The sequence below is a fragment of the Pinus tabuliformis genome, chromosome 8 (assembly GCF_031772625.1).
Source record: "Pinus tabuliformis cultivar Carrire ecotype Pingquan chromosome 8, CPIR1, whole genome shotgun sequence".
In the NCBI taxonomy this organism is placed as follows: Eukaryota; Viridiplantae; Streptophyta; class Pinopsida; order Pinales; family Pinaceae; genus Pinus; species Pinus tabuliformis.
Window position 1 is genome coordinate 1,244,958,320 of NC_142294.1, and position 17,549 is coordinate 1,244,975,868.

The following is a 17,549-nucleotide window of genomic DNA, read 5'->3' on the forward strand; positions in this document are numbered from 1 at the left end:
AACGCTAGTGCAACCAACATATCATCACATCAATATACATATGCTTGTCAGTATGATTACTCATGCAACAACTCCTGAGTCGAATGTGGACATAGTCACATGGCGGACGAAGCAGGTGTGAGGCAAGAAAATATGATCTCCATTCGAGGTAAAGGAAAGTCCTAGGAGAAAGAGAATAGGTCAATCTAGAGGTCCTGGGCTCTCCTTCTAGGTACACAATGGTGGAATGAATGATCACTCTCAGGATCTCCTCATCAAACCATATTTGTAATATCATGCTTTGAAGATGTCACACAGTTGTGATGAGAGGGGAACGAAGGGTGAGAGAAAGAAGAAGGGCAACAAATAGGTTGCTCACTGTGATGGTCACATCAGAGAGGAGAGGTCGCTGAGTGACCATAATCCTGAGGGTGGGTCAAAGGGGATAAAGTATATTTAAAGAAGGGTTCTTTCTTGAAACCATATTCAGAAAGGGGAAAAGGGGCATGGTCACTAGAGGTTATGCCAAAAGGGATGAGAGACTTACTTGAGGAAGACTCAAGGTGATGAACAAGAGGGAAAAGCAAAGGGGAGGGTGAAGTGTCATATTCAGCAGGTTTTCCTTGCCCACAATTTGAAGGCTCAAGTGATTTGAATACATAATAAGGTGGGTAGGTAGAAGCCTCGTTGCTTTCCTCATTATAAGCATCAAAGATTGGGCTTTCATTAAAAGGACAGTCAAAGATTGGGCCTTCATTAAAAGGACAGTCAAAGATGGGCCTTCATTAAAAGGAGAGTCAATCACTTCCATCAAAGATTGACTTTCTTCATGCAAGGGAAAATAATAATTCTCCTTCCCAAAGGTATCGATGGAGATGTCATCGCAAGTAATGCCCGAGATAAAGGAAAAACCAATCTCAATCTCATCTTCTTTGTCAGTATCATAAATGGGAGCACAATCAAATTGAGGCCCAACAATCTCCCATTTCTCCTTTTCAATGTGGAAATAATCTCCAATGTCATCTTCCAAGGAGCTCATGGGATCACCTTCCTCAAGGTTCTCAAAAGGAGAGTCATTAGGAGTGATACCCTTGAGAAAGGTAAGTTTAGTCTCAGCCTTACTTTCCATAGCCTCATTCTCCTCAACACATGTGCTCTCAGAATCATCCTGTCCATCCTGCGGCCCCAACGAGGGCTCATCTTTGAGATTCTCAAGGTCATCTTCATCTTGGTTGGTTGACAAGTGAGACCCCTCTTCTTCTCTCTTCTCTTGAAGAACAATGGCTAAGGTATTTGTTACATGATTTTGGTAATACACTTCTAGGAGGAGAGCATTAGTAGGGTTCTCTTTATATTCACATTTCATCTTATGAAGCTTCACCTCTTCATCATATTAACGGGAGAATACTTCATCAGAATTACATTCCCTCACTAACCCCCTGCATAACCTAATATATTCATCCATTCTTTGTTGTGTGATTTGGAGTCTTTCAAGATCCAACTCTTCATCATCCTTAGAGGAGATGTCTTTCACTTCATTGTTATTCGCTACCAATTCCATAACTGGTATTTGCTCATCATCCTCATTTTCTTGGTCATCCTGGTCATCCAAATCCTCATTTGGTAATGAACCATATTTTTCCTTGACCTTGTGAGACAAGGAATTAATGTACCAGTATAATAGACAAGCTCCAAGAAGAGATAATTTGTGGGCCCTTCTTCAATAGTCATTCCTTGTTGAAATTTGGTACCGGAGGACAGGTGGTTCCCTTAGGCTTTGATCTTTGGCCTAGGGAAAAGTGTCCAAAAGAATTTAATTTTTCTCCTAAAGTGACTTTATAATTTTATAAAGTTAAATCTAATTTAAAAGTGACTTTAAGTGATAAAGTTATTAAGTCTAATTTTAAAGTGACTTTTATAAAGTCAATGAAAAATTAGAAAGGAAAAGTGACTTTGGAAATAAATGACTAAGTGGGTCTTTATTAAAGTGGGGTGAATTAAAAAATAGAAAGTGAGATTTAAATGAGCATTTAATCTCAGCCATTGATCTAAATCTATTTCAGCCATTGGATTTAGAGATCACCCAAAAGTCACTTGGATCACCCAAAAGTCACTTGGAGTTATATTAAAGGAGGAAAAGGAGGAAAAGGTCATTCATTCTTTCATGAGCAGATTGGGAGAAGGAGAGCAAGAGAGCAAGAGAGATTTCTGAGCAGGGAGGAGAAGGAGACAGCAGCTTGGCACACATTCCAAGGCAGCAGTTGAGCAGATTTGTACAGCTGATTCAGCACATAGTGAAAGGCAGATTTTTGCACAAACATTGAGGAGCAGTTTGCTGATTTTTCTGCACACAAAACGGAGGTCGTACAGCATTTATTGCTGTCCTGTTTGCTATAATTTCCAGATTGCTGTGAGGCACGGGAAAGGAGATAAGTTGTAAATTTGCTTGCTGATTTTTTGCTGAATAATTCTCACTGTAAAAAGACAATTTTCATAAATAAAGAAGAGCTCTCAAACTGGTTTTCCCCAAGAGTTGTAGGGGGTTTTTCCAGGGTCAAGTTGACCAAAAATATCAGTGTTTTAATGTGTTCTAATGGCTGTTTTTAATTGCTGATTTTTATTTCTGCAATTTCCAGCATTCTGAAAAAATTTCCAGAATTTGTGTTTTCAGCCATATTTATTTTTTTCAGTCTGTTAAATGTATGGTTATGGGAATGGGCATTTAACTACATGGGAGAAATAAGGTGAAACTGAAAACCGGGGTGGGAAAACAGAAATTTTTACATGGTATCAGAGCCTGAGTGCTGAAGGGCAGTTTGGGACAGCAAAAGGAAAAATTACAGTTGCTGATTTTTCACTCAGAAAATTCCAGCAAGCTGATTTTTTCATAAACAGCAGTTTTATCTTTACTACAGCAGTGCTATTTTTCAGTTTTAGGACAGCAGGATGTCATTGGGATTGAGGGTGGAGGATAGGCTGGATGGGCATATAAATTACAGCGTTTGGAAGGAGAGAATGCAGAGTATCTTTGAGGAGGCAGAAGTCTGGGATATCATGGTGCATACCGCACAGAACCCTGTTGTTGTGCCCACTGATGTTACTCAGTTGGCTGAGTATAAAAAGAAGAACAATAAGGGTAAGAAGTTGATTCTAGACGGAATCAAAGACCATTGCATTCCTCATGTGAGAGGAAAGAGCAATGCCCATGAGATGTGGACAGCATTGTCCAATCTCTACCAGAGTACCAATGAGAACCGGAAGATGGTCCTGAAGGAGAAGTTGAAGAACATTAAGATGGGGAATGATAGTGCAGCTGGATATCTCACAAAGATTACCAATGTGAGAGATGAGTTGGCAGCGATTGGAGAGGCCATTCCATCCACTGAGTTGGTGCGTATTGCAGTGAATGGCCTCCCCCGTTCATGGTTGAACTTTGCTGATGGGGTTTGTGCACGTGAGACCCTTCCCACATGGGAGAGGTTTTGGGATGATTGTATTCAGACAGAGATCAGGAAAGGACAGCTTGGGGCAGCCAAGCCAGTTGAGCAGGATGAGGACGTAGCACTGGTGGCAGGAGGCAAGAAAGGCAAAGGGAAGAAGCAGGCTTCCACAAGCAGTGGTGGGGGCAAAGGCAAAGGTAAAGGTAAAGGTAAACAGGGTAACTCACAGAAGGACTATTCCAAGGTGAAGTGTTGGAATTGTCAAAAGATGGGACACTATGCAGTTGTGTGTCCGGAGAAGAAGAAGAAGAAGGGGAAGAACCAGGACGTGGCAGCTTCAGCAGAGATTGAGGACTTTGCTGGTCGTTTTGACCGAGAGTTTGCGTTCACTACGTGTGAGTCCTCTAGTACAAGATCACCTGCCCCACAGGTTCAGAGGGAGCATGCTTTTCCCTCGATTAGCGGAGCATCTTCAGGTATCTGGTATGTGGACAGTGGGGCTTCACGTCACATGACAGGAGTTCAGGAGTACTTCTCAGAGCTTTCAGAGAGTGGCACTGATATTGAGGTAGTACTCGGTGATGACAGAGTTGTTAGAGCAGTCGGGGTGGGGACAGTGACATTTCAGAGGGAGTCCAAACCTCCCTTGAAGGTGTCAGAGGTTCTTTATGTGCCAGGGATGAGGAAGAACCTCATATCCGTCTCAGCTTTGGAGGACAGAGGATATGAGGTACTGTTCAGGGGAGGATAGGTGTTGATGTATCCCAGGGACGCTCCAGCTGATTCAGCTAGAGTGATCAGTGTTTTACGAAACGGCCGGGTTGACTCCGAAACGGTCGTTTCGGACCGTTTCCATTGCCAAAACTGTGACTCGGCCCATGACCCAGCTCGGCTGACCGAGTCAGCTATGACTCGGCCGTTTCGGGTTGACTCCGAAACGGTCGTTTCGGACCGTTTCCATTGCCAAAACTGTGACTCGGCCCATGACCCAGCTCGGCTGACCGAGTCAGCTATGACTCGGCCGAGTCATCCAATGACTCGGCCGAGTCATAGCTGACTCGGTCAACCCGGCCGGGTCCGTATTGACTCGGCCGAGTCAATGAATCCGCGGCTGGGCAGCGTTAAACAGGTTTTTAAATCACTTTTTTGATGTTTTTTGTTAAAGGTAAATAGGGTTTGTGGATTCCAAAGGGTAATGGAATATTGTTAAATGCTTTTGGGGTCCATTTCCCCCTCCCAAACTCTATTTAAGACAGCCAAATGCTCTCATTTCACTCACAGCAGTCTTATGCATTTGAGTGAGAGTCTTCTTTGAGAGTTAGTGAGCAGTTCTTGAGCTTGTTTTGGAGCAGCAGTGAGGAGTCTTGGAGGAGCATTGTAGCTGGAGTGAGGAGCTTCTTGGGCAGCCATTTGGAGCAGCATTGAGGAGCTGATTTTTGGAGCAATCTTGAGGAGGCAGTTTGTGCCTGGAGGTATTTTTTTCCACCCTTACAAATCTGTTTTTGCTTAGTAAATTTTAGTTGCATATCAAGAAAGCTTAGAGAGTGTTTTTTGTCAAATAAATGAACATTGAATCAATTTTTTTTTTTTTTTCATTTTCAGATTGTTTTCCTAGTCAAAAAATGGCACCTAGAGCAAAAGATCCTGCTTGGGCATATGTTGAAAGGGTTGATAATCAGATGTGTTGCAAGTTTTGCCATAGGAAAATTAAGGAAGGTCCTGGGGGGATTAATAGGCTGAAACAACACTTGGCAGGGATTAAAGGCAATATTACTGCATGTAAATCTAATGAAATTGGGGAGATTAGAAAGAATTTGTTGGAAAGCTTTGAAAAATTTAAAGAAGAAAAGACTAGGCAAAAAGAGATACAGGCTGAAATTGGGAGGAAGAGGGAGATACAAAGAATGATGGCTGCCAACCCCCACTATGAGTTTGAGGGTTCTTCCTCTATCCCTCAAACTGATGCATCAAACCCTTTCCGTTATGTTCCTCCCTCTTTTGCTTCTGTTCAAGATAAGGGAAAGGGTAGAATGAAGGGTGATGGGACTATCAAAAGTTTTTTCACTCACTCAGGCTCCTCTCCATCAGATGCACATGGTCCTGAAGTTGGTATTAGTAAAGGTCTTGCTCAGCCCACTTTAGATGACCATTGGAAGAAAGAATTGAGGGAGACTGCTTGTGACTACATAGCTAGATGGTGGTATGATGCTGATATCCCCTTTAATGCTGCTCGTTCACCATATTATGAGCCTATGTTTGAGGCCATACATGCTGCTGGAAAAGGCTTCAAAGGCCCTACTATGCAAGAGCTAAGGGGGTTTCGTTTGCAGAAAGAAATTCAATCAATTAATGAGTATTTGCAAGATTTCAAGGAATCATGGGCAAGAACAGGGTGTACCATCATGTCAGATGGATGGACTGATCAAAGAAACCGTACCATCATAAACTTTCTTGCCTTCTGCCCACAGGGAACCATGTTTTTAAAATCAGTTGATGCATCTGATAAGGTAAAAGATGGCCACTTGTTGTTTCAGCTATTGGATGAGGTTATTCAGGATGTGGGGGTGGCTAATGTTGTTCAAATCATCACAGACAATGCCTCTAACTATGTTCTTGCTGGTAGACTGTTAGAGGAAAAACACAAGACCATCTTTTGGACCCCATGCGCTGCACATTGCATAGACCTCATGCTTGAGGATATTGGAAAATTAGATTGGGTCAGAAACACTGTAGATAATGCCAAAAGCATAACAAAATTTATCTACAATCATACACTGGTTTTGAGTCTCATGAGGAAACACACTGGAGGCAAGGATATCATTAGGCCTGCCATCACTAGATTTGCTACACATTTTTTGACATTGCAATCTATGCTTTCCCAACATAGAAACTTGCAAAAGATGTTTTCTAGTGATGAATGGAATCAAAGCAGTTGGTCTAACAAACCAGAAGGCAGAGAATTGAAAAGGAAAGTCCATGATGAAACTTTTTGGAGAAAGGCAGCAGAGATTGTGAAGCTTGCTGAGCCACTAGTTAAGGTGTTGCGGTTGGTGGATGGGGAAAGGTTGGCTATGGGCTTCATTTATGAGGCTATGGATCAAGCAAAGGAGCAAATAAAGACAGCATACAAGGATAGAGTGGCAAAGTATGGGCCCATTTGGGCAATCATTGATGAAAGATGGAACAATCAACTCCATCGCCCTATACATGCAGCTGGGTATTTTTTGAACCCACGGTATCATTATAAAGCTAAGGAGTCAGGAGCTTTGAGGGGGGAGGTCAGAGATGGACTGGTTGATTGCATTGAGCGCATGGTCCCATCGGAGTCTGATCAGCTGCTGATACATCAGCAGGTCACATCCTTCAGCAATGCAACAGGTACCTTTGGGAAGAACCTAGCAAAGATTGCAAGAGAAGCAGATGAGCCAGGTAAACAAAAATTTCAATTTTCAATTTCTTAATGGTTTTACTTTTTTTATTAAAGTTTGTTAAATCATTTATAATTTGAAAGTTAGATATAATTTGTAATTTTGTTGAGCTTCAGCCTTCATCTAACTCATAATTCATTACACTCCTATGTTTTTTGCAGCACAATGGTGGGAGGCCTTTGGTGGCCAGTGCCCTGAATTGCAAAGGTTTGCAATTCGTATTTTGAGTCAAACTTGCAGTGCATCTGGGTGTGAGCGCAATTGGTCTGTATTTGAGAGGATTCACACAAAGAAGAGAAACCGTTTGGAGCAAAAACGGTTGAATGATCTAGTTTTTGTCCAATACAACCTTCGGCTCAGACGGAACCAATTGCTGAACAAAAGACCTGATTCAGATCCCATTGTGTTGGAAGACATTGACCCAACATCAGATTGGGTAGTGGAGAGTCGTCTACCAGAGTTTGATCCTGATGAGGATCTTGAATCACTTGATGTTGGAGATCCACTGCAGCATGTTCAGTTGAATGCAGATCCAAATCCACCAGCCTCAGTCTCACAGCCAGCTAGTAGGACTCCAGTTGTAGGTGCTTCCTCTGCTCAGCCACGACAGAAGCGCAGCCGCATTTGTACTCTATCTCAGCGTGCATCTGCTGCACAGCCTAGTGGTACTGGCACCACTTCTACAGTTGCAGTTGGAGACGATGATGATGAGGAGGAGCCATGGGGCCCCTTGTCTGACTCTGATGATGATGATCCAGAGATTGGTCGAGATGATCTTGGCTCCTCTGGCAGTAGCTACTAGCCTCCTTGGTTATTTGTATTTTGTTTTGACTCTTGAGTCTTTGATCATGTATGACAGACTACAGTTGACTATGTATTTACTATTGCCATTGGGTACACCGTACCATTTTGATATAATGGATTGGTTCATGATCCTACTTTGATCATATGTTGTCTTCCATGTATATTATAATGTTGTGTGTTTGGAAACTTGAATGAAAATCTTTAAAATTATGTTTAAAATATTTAAAATTATGTTTTTTTATAAAAAAAATAAATATTTAATGTATTTTTTACAACGACCGAGTCATTGAAATCGAGCCGGCCGAGTCATTACCGAGTCCGAGTCCGAGTCCGAGTCGATCCTCGGCCGAGTCCGAGTCCGAGTCCGAGTTGTAAAACATTGAGAGTGATAGGTGTACGCCATGCAAAGGTGTACAAGTTTGCATTCCAGCCCCTTTTGGCATTGAGCAGTAGTACCGACAGCAGAGCTAGCAGTTCTGAGCTGTGTGAGATTTGGCACCGCAGGATGGGACACATGTATCATGGAGCCTTGAGGACATTGCGGGAGATCACTACAGGTGTGCCAGATTTCAGTACTGATCACTTTGATACTTGCAGAGGTTGTGTGATGGGCAAGTTTGCCAAATCCCCTTTTCCCAGCAGTGACAGCAGAGCGACGGGGATACTTGATTTGATTCATTCCGATGTGAGCGGTCGGATGTCTCATGTTTCCTTGAGTGGATATGAGTACTATGTGTTATTCATTGATGATCACTCCAGGAGGACCTGGATTTATTTTTTGAAGACCAAGAGTGAGGTCTTCAAGCGGTTTCAGGAGTTCATAGCTCTTGTGGAGACTCAGACAGGTCGAAAGATCAAGTCCTTGAGGTCGGACAATGGAGGAGAGTACACCCTTGGAGAGTTTGTTGACTATTGTGCGGAGGCAGGCATTAGGAGGGAGTTTACTGTTCCTTACAACCCCCAGCAGAACGGAGTTGCAGAGAGGAAGAACAGATCCATCATAGGGGCTGCCAAAGCCATGATACATGATCAGGGGTTGCCATTGTTCTTGTGGGCAGAGGCCTGCAACACAGCTGTTTACTTGCAGAACAGGAGTCCGCATCGTGCCTTGGGGCACATGACTCCTAAGGAGGCTTTCTCTGGGAAGAAACCTGATCTTGGTCATCTTCATATCTTTGGATGCATTACATACTCCTATATACCCAAGGAGGAGAGGACCAAACTAGAGCCCACCGCAGAGAAGGGTATCTTTGTGGGCTACAGTGAGACCTCAAAGGCCTTTCGGATTTACATTCCTGCACAGAGGAGAGTTGTTGTCAGACGGGATGTGAAGTTCGAGGAGGACAGGGCCTTTAGGAGGTCACGGGAGTTAGAGTATCTGGATCAGCCAGACCCTCAGCAGCAGTTGAGTCAGTCGCAGGGATCCAGTGGGCAGGGATCAGGAGGATCCGGAGGTACATCTATGAGGATGTCAGGTCCATCAGTGAGCAGTGGCTCGCCGAGCCAGAGGGGTGGTGCTCCGGGCAGCATGCAGAGCAGTTCACTAGGGAGTCCACTGATGGACAGTTCACACGGTACCTCAGCTTCTACAGGTTCAGGTGCAGGCAGGAGGACAGCAGACAGACAGTCAGGAGTTCAGGCTACTGATGGTGATGAGGAGGAGGAGTTTCATTCTCCTATGGGAGAAGCATGCTCAAGGAAGAGGAAGCCCAAGTGGCTTCAGGACACCTTGAGAGATGCCACATCTGTTGCTGAGCCGAAGAGGCCGGTCAGAGAGAGTAGACCACCTGAGAGGTTTTGTAGCTATATGGCGATGGTTACCAGCATCCTTGACTCTGAGCCTTCTAGCTATGAGGAGGCAGCTAGCCAACAGGTCTGGAGAGAGGCCATGCAGGAGGAGTATTCTTCTATCATGAAGAATGATGTTTGGGAGGTGGTGCCGAGGCCTGAGGGCAAATCCGTGGTTACTTCCAGATGGCTTTACAAGGTAAAGCATGCTGCAGATGGCAGCATTGAGAAATTCAAAGCGAGGTTTGTGGCTAGAGGGTTCTCCCAGGTAGAGGGAGTTGATTATGAGGAGACCTTCGCTCCCGTGGCTCGATATACTTCGATCCGCTCCATTATATCGATAGCAGCAGAGATGGGTTGGAAGATCCACCAGATGGATGTGAAGACCGCATTTCTCAATGGCTTCATACAGGAGGAGGTGTACATTGAGCAGCCACAGGGCTTTGAGGTGCATGGGAAGGAGTCCCATGTGTGCAGATTGAAGAAGGCCCTTTATGGCCTGAAGCAAGCTCCCAGAGCTTGGTACTCCAGGATAGATGCATACTTGCAGGGGATGGGTTTCACAAAGAGTGAGGCAGATCCGAACCTTTACTTTATTGTGATTGGTGAGGAGCCTCTCATTCTGGTGCTGTATGTGGATGACTTGATCATTACAGGTGCAGAGAGACTCATAGAGCACTGCAAGAGAGATCTTGCGGCGGAGTTTGAGATGAAGGACATCGGCTTGATGCATTACTTTTTGGGTTTGGAGGTGTGGCAGGAGGAGGGGCATTTCTTCCTGGGGCAGGGGAAGTATATTGTGGACATCCTTAGCAGATTCCACATGGAGGATTGTAGACCCATGTCGACACCGATGATCACCAACTAGAAGAAGCTTCATGCTTCGAATTCCGAGTTGGTGGATCCCACATTGTACAGGCAGCTGATTGGTTCCTTGATGTATTTGGTCAACACTAGACCAGATATCTGTTTTGCAGTCAACACGATGAGTCAGTTTATGTGTGAGCCTAGGAAGGTTCACTGGGTGGCTGCAAAACACATTTTGCGGTACTTGCAGGGGACAGTGGATTATGGTCTGGACTACAGGCAGGGAGATGGAGTGAGATTGGCAGGATACACTGATTCTGATTGGGCAAGTTGTGCTTCTGATAGGAAGAGCACTTCAGGGTGTTGTTTTGGGTTGGGTTCAGCAGTAGTGTCATGGTTCAGCCGGAAGCAGCAGTCAGTAGCACTGAGTTCAGCGGAAGCAGAGTATATGGCAGCCAGTCTAGCTAGTTGTGAGGCTATCTGGCTTCGCAAGATGTTGTTTGGCTTATTTGGTCAGCCGTTGAGACCTTCAGTGATTTACTGTGATAATCAGAGTTGCATTAAACTCACGGAGAATCCAGTATTTCATGACAGGTCAAAGCATATCGGGATCAGATATCATTTCATCAAAGACTATGTTCAGAAGGGAGCTGTGAAGCTTGAGTATATTTCCACTGATGAGCAGGTTGCAGATATCCTTACCAAAGCCTTACCACGGGGCAAGCATGTCTACTTCAGAGACAAGATGGGTGTGGTGAGGAACACCTTCCTCGGGAAGAGGGAGTGTTGAAATTTGGTACCGGAGGACAGGTGGTTCCCTTAGGCTTTGATCTTTGGCCTAGGGAAAAGTGTCCAAAAGAATTTGATTTTTCTCCTAAAGTGACTTTATAATTTTATAAAGTTAAATCTAATTTAAAAGTGACTTTAAGTGATAAAGTTATTAAGTCTAATTTTAAAGTGACTTTTATAAAGTCAATGAAAAATTAGAAAGGAAAAGTGACTTTGGAAATAAATGACTAAGTGGGTCTTTATTAAAGTGGGGTGAATTAAAAAATAGAAAGTGAAATTTAAATGAGCATTTAATCTCAGCCATTGATCTAAATCTATTTCAGCCATTGGATTTAGAGATCACCCAAAAGTCACTTGGATCACCCAAAAGTCACTTGGAGTTATATTAAAGGAGGAAAAGGAGGAAAAGGTCATTCATTCTTTCATGAGCAGATTGGGAGAAGGAGAGCAAGAGAGCAAGAGAGATTTCTGAGCAGGGAGGAGAAGGAGACAACAGCTTGGCACACATTCCAAGGCAGCAGTTGAGCAGATTTGTACAGTTGATTCAGCACATAGTGAAAGGCAGATTTTTGCACAAACATCGAGGAGCAGTTTGCTGATTTTTCTGCACACAAAACGGAGGTCGTACAGCATTTATTGCTGTCCTGTTTGCTGTAATTTCCATATTGCTGTGAGGCACGGGAAAGGAGATAAGTTGTAAATTTGCTTGCTGATTTTTTGCTGAATAATTCTCACTGTAAAAAGACAATTTTCATAAATAAAGAAGAGCTCTCAAACTGGTTTTCCCCAAGAGTTGTAGGGGGTTTTTCCAGGGTCAAGTTGACCAAAAATATCAGTGTTTTAATGTGTTTTAATGGCTGTTTTTAATTGCTGATTTTTATTTCTGCAATTTCCAGCATTCTGAAAAAATTTCCAGAATTTGTGTTTTCAGCCATATTTATTTTTTTCAGTCTGTTAAATGTATGGTTATGGGAATGGGCATTTAACTACATGGGAGAAATAAGGTGAAACTGAAAACCGGGGTGGGAAAACAGAAATTTTTACATTCCTTATGCTGTCGAGGTTTGACCTGCTCTTGTTATAAAAATCGAGTATGAAGTCCTCGTTCTTGTGCTCTATCAGATGATCACAAAGCTCAAACCACGAACCCAATCTTTCCCATAGGTCTTGTTCTTCTTCGAGGCTAATGTCGTGGATACTTTCTTTAACCATTTTTCATGATCTTGCATATAATTCAAAAATGGAGTCGTCGGGGTGAATTAAAATGCCTTCACAAATGCCTGCTTCACCCTACAAGCATTGACTTTGAAGTTCAATGAGGAACTAGGACTTTGTTGCTCAAATGGAGTCACCAAATGATATAAATAATGTCGTATGGGGAACAAAGCGCATGTTTCGTGTCCCCAGAACCGACGCCAAAATGTTACGGCTCAAACTAGCAGGGCACCTAAGGGGAATCCCTAACAACCAAATGCTAGGCCAAGGGCAACAAATGGAGTCTTAGCCCACTGTCACCTCAGCTAAGGCTCCCTTCTATTTACGGACTTTCACCGATGGGAGGAGACTCGGTATGTGTGGAGTCACTAATGAAGGATAAGTCAATGGATATGAGTGACCCGAATAACCCTTTCCCAGAATTTGAAGGATAAAGATTGCTTGCTTTGTAAGCAAGGTACTAGGTAATCTAGGGAAAGGAAGAGAGGATTTGAGGGTTAGGTTTATGGGATAAGACGTGTGAAGGAGTTTCCCAATCCCTAAAATCCTTGTTAGAATTGGTATCCCAGATGGTTCTTGAAGAATGGTCTTTCAAAGGAGTGGGACCACACAGGGCCAAGTGGACCCAGTCTAGGGTATGAGGAAGGAATGTAGCAACCAATGATATTCTTACCCTAGACAAGGTGGAGAGAGGATCAAAGAAAATATAATTACTCAAAGATGTTGGTTTGACCCTGGGAAGTGCTAGCCTTGGGGATGGCAGCCAAGTTTTGGTCCCAGAGCTAGGGCTTGGCTTTTCTCCCAATTCCATCGTCGGAATGTCTTCAAATTTGGAGGGCTAGAAGAAAGGACAGCGCAGGAGACCCTACGAGATCGGAATTTTTATGTGGCTAGCTTGTCGGAAAATTGATACCCTAAGCACCCCAATGTGACTAGACTTGGGAGAAGGTGAAAGAATGAAAGTTTTGGTGACCACCCTTGGTAGATCAATGCCTTAACCCTTGGGAGAATGGAATCTATGTTGATTGTGTAATATTTCTTGATTCCCAGTAAAGCAGGCCTCAAAATTACTTCACAAGCCCTCTAGGTCATATGAAGCAAATCTTGCAGCTTTTATACTTCAAATGCACAAGAGGAATGGCTTATCAAGGTCAAATTTTACCCCTAGGAGATTTCCCTCACACTATATGGCCCATACATGGAGAGAACGTTATAATAGAGACAATTCCACAATATTAAGCAATAATTGTATGCAATAATTATCCCTAAAACAACGAAAATCCCAATCCAGCATATATGACAAAAAGTAACAAGAATAACATCAAAATTTAGTACTTACATGTAGTACAGTATATCCAACCATTCACAAATGACAATAGATAAGCTCCAAGAGAAGATAGACCAACAACCATACATCAAAATTCATCCATAAAAGCTCTAATTCATCCACCAAAAAAAGTGTGAAATTCTCTAAAGAGAGAAATCCAATCCAAAGTGATGACGAGAAATGACCTCACCTCACTTGTATTTATACACATCTTAAGTGTTCGAATTAGCCTGCTTAGCCTACAGAACCCCCAAAAATAAAATAATGTGCTAATAATACAACTTTTGGTGACAAGCCCACCAAACTAGCTCATAAATGAAAAAAGTAAGCCTCTCAAGAGGTCAAATAATAATCTATGCATGTCATAGGGCCCTCTAAGAGGCCTAATGAGGTCCATGGGGCCACAATGAAAAATAGGACCCTCAAAAGCAGTGGACAAGGGGTTGACCCCTTGTAATAACCTGTGGTACTCCAAATGACATGTGGGGAGCACACAAGTGTCCTCATGGGTCTCCAAACAATTCGAAGATGCCTGTGGGTCGCCTGCAAGCGGTAGGATGATAGTGTAGGTGATGCCACATCATTATACAAGTTCTGGATCATCTGCCAAGTGTATGGGGTAAATCTAGGGCCAATTAGGCATAATAGATCAGGTGCATCCTCCTTTAAGTAAACCACGAGCAATCTCTGAATGGCTATGGGGATCCACGGAGTGCAATCCGCTGTTGTGGAGGCCCATGGCTCTCAACGCTCACCCTACATGTGCCAATGTAGCCCTCTGGAGGATTAGGACCCCAAACTGCTCCATAAAAACATTTTCATGCGAGTGACAATGTGTTAATGTAGCCCTCTAGAGGATTAGTAACCTTCGTCCAGTGATGAAATGTTTCTATGCAGCAGTTTGATTTATCAACGTTTCCTTGATAGGTAGGCATAGGCTTTGATCCTACATTTTCCATGCTTGCACCTCAAAGTTTTCGAGCCTCAAATTGATGATTCAATGTCTGGAAATTATACATATAATTTACCTGACAAATGTTACCCTTCTGATCAGTGCAACCATCCTGTTGAAATATGTAACTAGGTTTGGTCTTCGTAATGACGTGTAATCATGATTTTTATGTATTTAATGAAAAGGGAAAAATAAATTTATTATTATTGTTCTTGAAACATGGGTTCCATGCTCAAGGAAAATTTATTTTTAGGTCAAGCTCCCATTGTGAGCTTCTAGGGCTTGTCATTTAGTCTTCAAGTCATTGCTATGTATGAAAGACCCTTCTTGGGCATGTTACATATTCCAAAAAGAAATTATTTCAGTCAGAGTTGAGTCAAGGGACCCTCCAAGACCTTGTCATGTTGCAATAAACAAGTCGGCCCTCACAAGCATCAAGTCAACCTAAGGACAGTAACAAAGCCCACAAATAGTGACATGAAGCCTATAAATAGAGAACTCGATCTCATTTGTTAGTACACCAATCAAGTTCGTTTTGAAGCTCAAGAAGTCTGAGAAATTCCAACAAAAGGAAGGAGAATATTAAAGGTTAAAAAGGATTGTTTTTGGGTCATTTATCTCACACATGCAAGACAGTCAGGGTTTATTTCTGTAGCTGCAAAGATCAAAGATTACAGTCACTTCAGGAGGCCGAAAAATCAAGTGTCTAAAGATCAATTTGCCAAGCCGAGTTGTCAAGGAAGGAAGAACAGCCCCAGCGAAGAAGAGAAGCCCTGCAATTCTGCCCTAATAAGTGCACACGTGTGGAATCTCATAAATTATAGGCAGGTCGAAAATTGCAAGCCTGAGATAAGAGGCCGAAGTTTGAAGATAATCTGAAATCAATAGTTTTGCAGTCAATTTGACTAGCGTTGACTTGGAAGAAGAAAGGCTCATCAAGGGAAGAATTTTGACTTGGTCTTGGAGGGTTCTTGGTCAAGGGTCTAGGTCTTGGAATTCATTAATTGAATGTCTATAAGATGTCATGTCCCTTCCCAAAAGAATTTGTAACAGGCCTATCTCTACACAATTTTGCACAATTTTGCCAAGGAAAAGGACCAACGTAGTTTCGACGTAGGGACTTAGGAGAAACTTCGGCCAGATTAGTTTGCTAGTGGAAGGTGGGGGCCACCCACGTAGGAATTCGTACTAGGCAATTTGAATTGCTTGGAGGGAATTAATATAGTTGTTGGAGGGGACCACATGAGGCAAAGGAAGGCCCACGAAGTAATAAGGAGAAGAGCCTCCCATTAGGTCATTCATTCACTCTTGTATATCAAATTTTACTTGACTCTTTGCTGGAGCTGCTTAGCCGAGTCAACTGATTGTTCAGCCATGAATCTCTCAAGCAAGAGATTCAACCTTACCTTCAAGGGACTTCAAGTGCCACCCTAGGAAGGCAATTCCACAACATTTCGAGGAGTTATGGGAAGTATCTACAGCACATTCATTCAGTGATCTGCAAGGAGTGCGTATTTCTGGGCCAGCAGTTGACAATACATAGTAGATGAAAGAGCTACCTTGGGCCAACCATTAGTCAAAGAAGCCGAGAATCTGAAGGACATCATTGGGCCAGCATTCAGGAGGTGTTTTGGGGCAAGAGGGGGCATAAAACAAGCAGTTCGAATTCCATCCTTGGAGTACAGCACTGAGAGTTGGTTCAGGCAATTTGTGGGTCTTGAGGGGAAGAGCTACATCCCAGAATCACAGCTGGGAAGGAAGGAGATTCATAGGTGGGATCATGTCAGTGATTTGGGGTAGTTTCCAGGAGGTTTTACAGCTTCATTCCAGCAGGCCAAGTTTTGCAGTTGCAGCTGAGGTTGGGCTCCTTGGGGGTCGAATTTCAGAAGTCTGAACCAAACCAAACCCTTCCTGGGTTTTGGTGGGGTTTGACTAAGAAGAAAGGCGCTGAAATCTTATAATTTTCTGAGCACGGGAAGGAGTGATTCCAGCCCTTCGATTTCAGCAGATAGTGCAGTTTCTGGGCAGTGCAGATCAGTTTTGGTTTAGCAGTTGGGGCAACGTTCACATCATCCTTTGCTCACCTAGGTTTTGTCACGCTTGTCCTTAGAGAAAAGCCCAGGTGCACCATTCTATTTTATCATTATATTTGCCCTTGAAGAATTAATAAACTGGCTCAACAGTTCTCTATTTCCAGCGTTTTCATGGGTGCTTGATGTGAATTTCGTTTTTCTGATTACTGGACTGTTTGATTGCTTTGTTTATCACTTAATTTCCTGTTTAGGAACATTACAGTGGTATCAGAGCCTGGGTCTTGGCTCAGCTATGGGGATTTTCTCCCATGAGAGAAGGGGACCAGCCGAACATTACATATAGGAGGCAGAGGTATCGGAGCAGAGAAAGAGAGCTGGAAATCACTCCAGACATGAAGGACAAGGGGAAATCAGTGGTAGCAAAGGAAGATATGGTAGAGCTGAAGAGCAGGGAGGAGATGGCTTTTGACAACCTCTTGAAGGCTTTGAATGTTTTGGGAAAGGGCCAAAAGGAGATACTAGAGGAGAAAACAATGCAGAACCAAGAGAGAACCACCCCTAGGGGATTCTTATTGGGGAAACTTCTGGAGCATCACAGCAATTCGATCACCCTTCACCAGCAACACAACCCCCATCAACCAGTGGGCTAACTAGAGCAACACTACCCTCTTTGGTACCTGTGGCACAGATTGAACCAGCAGGGATTGAAGACCCCTCCCAAATGGAAGAACACTTTAGAGAGTGGTAATCCATGGGTGCAAACTTTAGGGAAGCACTCTCTCTCAGAGATTTCTACAAGCTCAAGTAGAATGAGAAGAGCAAGGGCTATGGAGGACAGGGCACGAAGAGCTATGAGCTGCAGAGGACCATAGGGAGGATGTACGTCCCTACATTCGATGGCACTGCCAAGTGCACTGCTCAAGCCTGGGTTAAGAAGATGGATATGTATTTCCAGCTCAACTGGATGACAGAGCTAGAAGCCATCAA

General features: G+C 43.3%; 2 protein-coding genes across 7 annotated transcripts in view; one reads left to right on the forward strand and one right to left on the reverse strand.

Moving 5' to 3' along the window:
• LOC149239891 (uridine kinase-like protein 4) overlaps positions 1-17,549 on the reverse strand; it is a 316,084-nt gene that overhangs the window by 172,205 nt on the left and 126,330 nt on the right. The gene's annotated exons all lie outside the window — the stretch shown is intronic.
• The window catches only part of LOC149239892 (uncharacterized), a 30,291-nt gene continuing 17,964 nt past the window's right edge, over positions 5,223-17,549 (forward strand). The window contains exons 1-2 of the mRNA XM_089461016.1: positions 5,223-6,848; positions 7,009-7,427. Of these exons, the coding sequence (XP_089317142.1) occupies positions 5,324-6,848; positions 7,009-7,427 (1,944 nt within the window). The 5' untranslated portion in view covers positions 5,223-5,323. The remainder of the gene's footprint in view (positions 6,849-7,008; positions 7,428-17,549) is intronic.